The sequence below is a fragment of the Cynocephalus volans genome, chromosome 1, assembly GCF_027409185.1.
Source record: "Cynocephalus volans isolate mCynVol1 chromosome 1, mCynVol1.pri, whole genome shotgun sequence".
Lineage (NCBI taxonomy): Eukaryota > Metazoa > Chordata > Mammalia > Dermoptera > Cynocephalidae > Cynocephalus > Cynocephalus volans.
Genome location: NC_084460.1, coordinates 266,447,189 through 266,456,995, shown reverse-complemented (window position 1 = coordinate 266,456,995; position 9,807 = coordinate 266,447,189). Strand labels below are relative to the sequence as shown.

General features: G+C 39.7%; 1 protein-coding gene across 12 annotated transcripts in view; it reads right to left on the bottom strand.

The window, feature by feature from the left end:
• Nucleotides 1-2,219: 2,219 nt before the first annotated feature.
• Nucleotides 2,220-9,807, bottom strand: part of CFLAR (CASP8 and FADD like apoptosis regulator) — a 45,986-nt gene continuing 38,398 nt past the window's right edge. For all 12 annotated transcript variants that reach the window (XM_063109773.1, XM_063109725.1, XM_063109706.1 and 9 more), the window contains 2 exons: nucleotides 4,880-5,390; nucleotides 2,220-3,310 (listed from right to left, as the gene is read on the bottom strand). In XM_063109773.1, coding sequence (XP_062965843.1) covers nucleotides 3,172-3,310; nucleotides 4,880-5,390 — 650 coding nt within the window. In that variant the 3' untranslated portion in view covers nucleotides 2,220-3,171. The remainder of the gene's footprint in view (nucleotides 3,311-4,879; nucleotides 5,391-9,807) is intronic.

The following is a 9,807-nucleotide window of genomic DNA, read 5'->3' as shown; positions in this document are numbered from 1 at the left end:
TTTCTCTTTTGTCATTTGGGTGTGATTCTCGGACCTGTGGCCATCTTGTGACCACTAGATGACAAATCTGGAAATAAAAGCCAAAATGCTGAGGCTGCAGAGAGGAAAGGTGGAAAAGATCAAGTCCTTGATGACAACGTTGAGCCAATGAATTAACCAACCCAGCAACTATCCCCCTACCTCTGGACTTCTGCTTAATGAGATTAAACAAACAAAACAGATGTTTTTATTGTGTTATGTCTTCTGTTGTGTGCATCTAAAACATCTTTAATGATATAATAGTTAATCACCTATAGCCATGGAAGTACACGTTAATGTGCAAGATTTTCAGAATTCAAGGCTCAAAATAATACAAGATGCTCTATTACCACTTTTAAGTTTTTAGATTTCTGGTTTCAGTTGAGTGAATAAAGTGTCTGATTAAATTTATCATCAATATTTACATACAGAAATTTAATTTGTTAAACTTGTCAAGTTTTATTCACAAATTATCTCAGTAATATATATAAAATACATAAAAATAAAAAGTAATATAAATAATTACTATGCTGCTTCTATATATCTGCACTTTGGGATTAAAGCAGATGCTACAATGGTATTTTTTTCATATATAAAATAGCCCTTTATCCAATCTCTCCCCCTCCTCTTCCCCTCCCCTCTCTAATAACCATAGATTTTCTCTCTCCTTCTGATAGCTTAACTGTTTCTCTGTTGATTTGTTGCCTAGATGATCTGTCCAGTACTGAGAGAGGTGTGTTCAGGTCCCCACTATTACCGTAGAGCAGATGCTTCTATTCTCTGAGTGTGCTTTGTAGACAGAGAGGATCTCCTTTCTATTTTTTGGTCTCTACTGGTGACTTTCCCTTGTGTCAATGTAGTCAAGTGTCTGATGTGCCATCTGCATAGTGGCTATGACTACTGCTAGACTAGCCACTTTTGCAGCAGCCGTGGCAACTGCAGTGGCTATGGTGGGCTACCCATGCGGAAATGGTGTTTTTGATGTGCCCTTTACCTGGTTGCAGCTGGGTTCAGCTTCCCCCAGCTTCACATCTCAGGACCCCCATGGGGTCCCCCGGCAGCAGCAGCAGCATGCCTGGTTGTGTCTGGGTTACAATGGCATTTTAAGGCAAGTTACTTGCAAAAGCGGCAATCGTTCTACTCCAAAAGCAAGAGCAAGATGCTGTTTTGGTTAGTAATAAGAACCAGAATAAAGAGAAAATGCTTGTCACCTGGTCTGGATGGGACTTAGAAGGCTAACAAAACTGCCTCTTCATTAAGATCCCTCTCAAACAGTTTCCTTCTGTAATAATTAGCATGGGATTTGGATTCATGAGCCAATGCATACCCATCACTCTAAGCACCTCTAAGCAAAGATTAAGTGTAAAGACACCCTCAGAAGTCTTGCACTCATTAAAACAACAACAGCAAAATAAGTTTGAAATTAGGAATAATTGCTTATGGTGTCTGAAAACTGTCCCTTCCACTCTTTTCAGAAACTGAAACTGTCCCTTTCAGGGCCGGCCCGTGGCTCACTCGGTAGAGTGCGGTGCTGATAACACCAAGGCCACAGGTTCGGGTCCTATATAGGGATGGCCGGTTAGCTCACTGGCTGAGTGTGGTGCTGACAACACCAAGCCAAGGGTTGAGATCCCCTTACTGGTCATCTTTAAAAAAAATTTTAAAAAATAAATAAATAAAAAATAAAAAATAAAAAAAAGAGAAAGAAACTGTCCCTTTCACTCTGTTACATAATCATGACAAAACATACACAAATAAAAAACGAATGAAATACTGCCATTTGCAACAACGTGGATGGACCTTGAGAGAATTATATTAAGTGAAACAAGTCAAGCACAGAAAGAGAAATACCACATGTTCTCACTTATTGGTGGGAGCTAAAAATTAATATATAAATTCACACACACACACACACACACACACACACACATAACCGGGGGGGGGGGGGGAGAAGATATAACAACCACAATTATTTGAAGTTGATACGACAAGCAAACAGAAAGGACACTGTTGGGGGGGAGGGGGGGAGGGAGACGGGAGGGAGGTTTTGGTGATGGGGAGCAATAATCAGCCACAATGTATATCGACAAAATAAAATTAAAAAAAAAAAAAAAAAAAAACATACACAAATACACAGACATAAGCAGTTAAAACCAACTTTACAAAAATATAAAAATAAATAATAATAAAACAACTTGAAGTGATATTTTAAACAATGCTCTTTTTACACATCAGGCCATCAAATTGGAGGAAAAAAGGTATAAAATGCCACGAGTCCCTCAACAAATGGACAAATTCTGGATCATAAGGTCACTGTTACAAATTGAATGTTTATGTCCTCCTAAAATTCAAATGTTGCTATCCTAATCTCCAACGTAATAGTATCAAGAGGTGGGGCCTTTGGGAGGTAATTAGATCATGAGGGTGGGCCCCTCATGAATAGAATTAAGAAGAGACACAAAAGAGCTTGCTTCTCCTATGTCTGCTGTCTGCCATGTGAGGACACAACAAGAAGACAGCCATCTGTAAACCTGGACATGGGCTCTCACCAGTCACCAGATCTGCTGGCACCTTGATCTTGGACTTCCCAGCCTCCAGAACTATGAGAAATAGATGTTTGTTGTTTAAGCTACTCAGTCTATAGTAATTTGTTATTAGCTGCCCAAATGGACATAGACCCCATTTTATATTCAGATCTTGTGTATAGAAAAAATTCTGTAAGACAATACATAAGGTTTTGGTTAACTGTAGTTGTTTATAATGTAAGATTATAAGGGCTTGTTATGTTCTGATTTCAGTGCTCTGTATTTTCATTTTACTTTTCTATATGGGAAATGGATACCAACAGGCTAATTGCAAGCATACTAGATGCTTATTTCTGTAGCTCTGGTTTACTCAATTGTTAGTTCTGTTAATCGAGTAACACACTCCTGAGATTTTTAAACTTTCAAAACCTTTTCCTCCCCAAGCCTGACCTGGCCTGCTATTTTAGAAATAGACACCAATACCTTCACCTTGGAGGCTATAGTTCAAACATGATTTCCACTCAAGCATTCCTCAAGGACGAGGGTCATTTCCACCATATCATCCACATACACACGTGCCTGGAAACCATTCTCTCTCTAGAAAGGGCTAAAAAAGGGTGTTGGATTTTCATGTGTAAGATAGGATAAGTTTCTTTCTCAGAGTATGCTGCAGCCAGACATAGTACTTCTCCTTAGCAGAAACTCTGCTGTTCCAATCATATATGTAGCTGTTGAGTTCAAGGTGCAGATCCAGGAGCGGGCGATTTCTGGAGGAAACAGGAAAGGCAAGATTTAATGCTATGCAAATATCAAAGAGCAGACAGATTGTCATTAGGGAGAAATTAGCCAACAGATGTGAAAGTGCCTTGAAACTGTTCCTTTCTAAATGCTTCACAAGCTGCTTAGTAAATGATCCAAACCAGTGTGCAGCACTCTAGCCCAATGGCCACAGTTCCCTCCCCCAAGAAGCAGCTAAGTTTTACTCTGGGAACACACCAGCCAGATGATAACCAACCTGGATGGCCTATGCAAATGTGGGATGGATGTAAAAGGCCAATACCACAAGTCCATGGAGCATCTACCTTAGAAGGCGGGGTCGCTTCTTCTATAGCCCTCCCCCTCCCGCTGAGCCACTGACGGGGTGGAGGAGAGAAGGCTATGAGATTTATTCCTGGAGTCCTCAGAGCTACAACCCAGAATGCATTTGACAGGTGGCTCAGAAGCATCATTGTAAATTATAATTAGGGGATGACTGAAAAAGGCCAGTTAATTTTATACTTGAGGTACATTGTGGCTTTCACTCAACTTAAATGGAAACCGGGACAACGTATTCCCAAGAAAACTATTCTTGCCAATAAACATCAAAAATGTTTATATAACAAAGACTTGCAAGACCTCAACAGTCAAATGCCATTTTTCACCTATCAAATTGTCAAAACTTGGGGAAATAAAAGAGCATGCAGTGTTGCTGAAAATTCAGGGACACAGCCATATTCACAGAAAGCTGGTATAACTATCCTAAAAGACAATTTGGTAAGATGCATCCAAGGCTTGAAAAATGCATGCTCACTGACACAGTAATTCCACTTCTGGGAATTTCCTCCAAGAAAACAATTAAAGATAAACACAAATATTGAGCTGCAAAGATGTTTAACAAATTCTTTGTGTGAAAGCAAAACATGAACCAACAATTAAAGATTGATCAAGTAAATTAAGATAGTGAAGACATTAAAATGATGCTGTAGAAATGTGACCACTGATGGGCAAAAATATTTGTGATCTACCATTAAATAAACTAAAAGCAGGTAATAAAGTAATAGTTTCAAATACATATTATATATGATTGTGCGAAGATTAAAAAAAAAAATCTGGAAGGCCATACACAAAGATTTGGTTAACAGAGGTTGGTTCTAATAAGAAGATTATAAATGCTTGTTAAATTCTGCTGTCAGCATCTATATTTTATAATTTCTTTTTATAAGATGTATTTGATTAGAGCATGGTGCTGATAACACCAAGGTCCAAAGTTTGATCCCTGTATCAACCAGCAAAAAGAAAAAAACAAAAAAAGTATGTACTGCTTTTGTAATAAGAAAAACAATTAAAAAATGTCTTAATTTTGAGGAAAAATATCCAAACTACAAATTGATAACACAAAGTGTTAATAAAGTGTGCTGAGTCTATCTCATACTCCTCAGGCAATCCCAATTGGCAAAGAAAAATCCCTTTTCCTCCCTGAAAAGAAAGGCATTAAACCTGCCACAGTGGTGACGCCCATGTTGGTAGCAGGAAAATACACAAGTGGTCCAGGATCGGCCACCTCCTGGGTAGCTCACCTTTCTTTCCTTAGTTTCTGGGAGAGGCACTGCAGGTACATGGATGGTGAGCTGGGGGACTGCTCCAGGAGGGACACGTCCGCTGTGCACAGGCTCCAGAAGAAGTCGGCTTCTCGGTGAACCGTGCAGGGCCCAGGCTGCCGTGCCTTGGATTCCACATTGTTCGCTGAGGGCCCATCTACCTCCAGGAGGCTGCTGTCCTCCAGCTGGCCCTGTGACCCCACATAGTTCTGAATAAAAAAGAGCTTTGGCTTCCCTATGAGAAAAGGGCATTTATCTCCCATGAACATCCTCCTGATCTGATGCAAGGGGAAGCCTGAGTGAGTCTTATCCACACCAAAAATGCTCTGAGAGTTTCCTCGGCTCACCAGGACACACACAAAGCTGTTGTAGTCTTGGTGTTGGGGCATACAGGCCACTTGGTGAAGAATCTGGATCAGACTGTCCATACTCAGATACAAGAAACATTGGACTGTATAGCCCAAGGAAATGAAGGTGTCTCGAAGAACCTCTGGAGAATATAAACAAACACAGAAAACAACACGTGAGTGAGCAAAGCTCAGAGGAACTAGATAGGAACCCTAGCCATGAACACTACTTGTCTATTTCTGCTTTTGTATAATATTTTGAAGGTCCTGAGAACTGAGCAGGAAAGACAGAATCAACATGAAACATGAAAGATGTGACTTTCATGTCCCAGGTTCCCAGTTACAATCTATCCCCTGCTACAACTGTTCCTCGAAGCCCCCACAACAGCTGGCCACAGATGTAGACTTAACCCATGAGAGTCCAATCAAACCGAAGGAATAACAAAGCATTTTTCTTTTCAAACAAAAAAAAAGTTAGGATTTTTCAAAAGGCTATTTCTCAAAATAATGGGACACAAGAGTACATGGGGATGGATGCATTTGTAGAGCACGATCCACATGGCTGCAGAAAGGGTGGCACAGTTCACAAGTTCCCTCATCTCCACCTGCTGTGGGCTAATGTGGAGGCCCCTGGGTGTGACCAGTTCCAGACTCCCCATTTCCTCTCAGGACCTGATTCCCAGTGTGACCTATGACTGAGCAGCAGGAGACTTGGCCAAGATTCCCTACAGTGCCCCCAAGAAGTCTTCTCCTAGTTTCCAGGAATCCTGGATGGACTCTGCCTCAAGAGGCAGTGTATGGTAGTGGGAAGAGCAAACTAAGTCAGACGTGCCTGCCTTCTAATGCTGATCTTATCACACCTCGGGCTGCACGACCTTAAGGAAATGGGTTTCCCCAGCTTTACATGGAAGTGATGACACCCGCCTTACGAGACTGCTGGAAGGATCAAAAAAGACAAAGCTCTTGGTTCTCAAAAAGTATTAATTACTATTTCCTTGTTTAAGATCTTTTTGTCCCTCTTCTAGAAGGTTCTATGGCCTTGGAACCCTAGAAACTACCAAATCTACTTTTTTCTCATCTGCTCAATCTGCCTTCATTGAGGGAATAAACACAGCCTCCTGAATCGTGTTATATCTTTTCGATAGCAAAGAGAGACTTCTTTCTCCTCCTCATTCAAAAATTCCACAACCTTTTGAGCCATCCATTACATTTCTGTTCCTTATCTGAGGGATGCCTCTAATTCTTAGTCCATTCACAGGGCAGAAAAATTGCTCTGTCCTAAGCCCAGAAACCAAACAAGCATATTCCAACTCAGGTTGTCACGCAAACTTAGTCCACTTCTCTGGATTTGTTTCCACGTCTCGTCACTAGGTGCCCACCTTTCTTCCTCCTCTGGGGCATGGTCTTCCACAAGTCTACCACTGCATTCACCCCAAACCAAACAGTAATAATTATAGCAGATATAACTTGCACCAAGAAATAAAGGGGCCCATCTCACACTAGTTTAGGCATCACTGAAAAAGATCAAGAAAAATAACTGAAGGCACCCCATAACGGTTCACTCCAAATTCTCAACTCTCTACACCAAATGGGAACAGCATGAAGTATAGATAGTCACAAATAACTCAAAGACTCACAGCTTCAATCAATAGTTTCAGCCTTCTTGCCCAGCAGACTTTATCAACCACAAATAAACTATACAAGTCAGAGTGAACAATCTCAATTTCTCTTCTGAATTCTCAGCAGGAAACAGGAAAAGGATAAAATGTATGAAAAAACAAAAAAAACATCGCCTTGGGTAAACAAAAAGCTGCAATAACTAGCTACTGGACAAGTGGGAGTTGGCCTGATTGTTCTAAATTTAACTTACTCAGCCTATGAGCAATATCTGCACATATTCACATAGTAGAACTTTCTGGTCAGTCTTAGGTTTAATTGTGGCCCCATATCCTACAGATATGGTGGAGGCAGAGGGATGGGAGAGGTTGGTCAATGGGTACAAAGTTACAGTTAGACAGGAAGAATAAATTCTGGTGTTCTATTACAGAGTAGAGTGACTACAACTAATAATACTGTATTATATATTTCAAGATAGCTAAAAAGAGGATCTTGAATGTTATTACCACAAAGAAATAATAAATGTTTAGGTGATGAACATACTAACTTGATTTGATCATTATATGATGCACACACATTTTGAAACATCATACTGTACCCCATAAACAGGTACAATTAAAAAATAAATTTCTAAAAATTAAAAAATATATATGTCCACAAATTCTTTGTCATATGTCTCTTAAAAGAGGTAGAGTATAATTGTCCTCCCCTTGAATGTGGACCAGGCTTGGTAACTCATTTCTAATAAATGGTATGTGGCAGAAGTGATACTATGTGATTACCAAAGCTAGATCATAAACAGGATACAGCTTCCACCTGCTCTTTCTTTCTCTCTTTGGAACGGCTTGCTCTGGGGGATGTGAGCTACCGTGTCATAAGAATCACCAAGCAGGCTGTGGAGAGGCACACGTGAACTGCAGCCTCCCACCAAAAGCCAGCATCAGCTTCCCAGCCATGTGAGTGAACCACCTTAGAAGCAGATCCTCCTATCCCAATCAAGCCTTCAGATGACGCCAACTGACATCTGACCACAACCTCATGAAAGACTCTGAGCCAGAAGGGCCCAGCTAAGCCACTCCTAAATTCCTGACCAAAAGAGACTGGGAGAGACATAATTTATAAATTTATATAATTTATAAATAAGTATTGTTGTTTCAAGCCACTAAATTTTGGAGTGATTTGTTACACATTGTTAGATAAATAATTCACCAGGTACGTCCCTTGACCTCTCCTGTCAGGAAAAGGGAAAAATAATCATCATCACTTAAGACTATAGTTAGGCTACTTACTTTTCTCCTTTGCCTGGCCCATCATTAAAAAGTGAAAAAAAAAAAAAAAGAAATATTATATCATGTAAAAAGTGGGAAAAAAATGAAATATTTTAATCATGATTAATTATATCATTATATAATGTAATATAATATCATGTAATAAAATATTATATCATGTATTATAACATGTATATCATGTAATATTATATCATGAGATACAAACAAGGTGCCAATCTCTTTAGACCTATAATCAACAAGCATCATTATGAAGAAAGGTTGCTGATAACCTATTAAATAACTCACTTGCCCTCATAAGATCTCTGTGTGGTATAAAAGGCCTAGCCACACTGTCCCCTAGCCATCTCCTCTGAGGGTATATGCAAGGCTTCAATACCCAGGATCATACACAGGCTTAAACCAGAACAGTACAACAAGAGAATGTGGACTAGAACTCCAGTTGCATCACTGCTACAGTTATCCATCACATAATGATGTTTTGGTCAACGATGGACCACATATAAGACAGTAGTCCCATAAGATCATAATGGAGCTGAAAATTTCCTATCACCTAGCGACACTGTAGCCACCAACACTTTACTCACATGTCTGTGGTAATGCTGGTGTAAACAAACCTACTGCAAAATACGTGGAGAAGGAGTGCCTAGCTTACCCATGGGGTGACCCTCCCAAAGGTAGCTCAGACCTTTATGATAGAAAGCCAATGTTATCAAAAAGACAAAAAAACCAAATGCTGGTGAGGACATGGAGGAAGAGGAACTCATACACTATTGGTGGGAATGTAAATTAGTATAGCCATTATGGAAAACAGTATGGAGATTCCTCAAAAAATCAAAAATAGAACTCCTATGTGATCAAGCAATCCCACTACTGGGAATATATCCAAAGGAAACAAAATTAGTATGTTGAAGAGATATCTGCACATCCATGTTTACTGCAGCACTATTCACAATTGCCAAGATATGGAGTCAGCCTGTCTCCATTGACAGGTGAATGGATAAAGAATATGCAGTATATTTACTCAATGGAATACTATTCTGCCATAAAAAAAAAAAAAAAATGAAATCCTGTCATTTGCAGCAACATGGATGGAACTGGAGGTCATTATGTTGAATGAAGTGAGCCAGGCACAAAAAGACAAATACCATATGTTCTCACTCAATTGTGGAATCAAAAACAGTTGATCTCGTAGAAGTAAAGAGTAGACTTGTGGTTGCCACAGGCTGGGAAGGGTAGGGAGGAGGGAAGGATAGACAGAGGTTGGTCAATGGGTACCAAGTTACAGGTAGAAAGGAGGAATTAGCTCCAGTGTTACAATACACAGTGAGGTGACTATGGTTAACAATAATATATATTTCAAATTAGCAAGAAGAGAGGATTTTGAAAGTTTTGCCAATTACATGTATTGAAACGTCACACTGTAGCCCATAAATATGTACGATTATTACGTGTCAATAAAAAAATAATTTAAAAAAAAAAAATCCAAGCATTTGATACATTAGGACTGACCCTCAAGTGAAAGGGTTGTTGTCTACTTCAGAATTCGTACATTTTTAAGTGATTCCCACCCATCTCTATAACGAAACAATCATTAATAACAGGTAGCTAACACTGAGTCCTTGCTGAGTGCCAGGCACGATCCCTGCCTGTAACT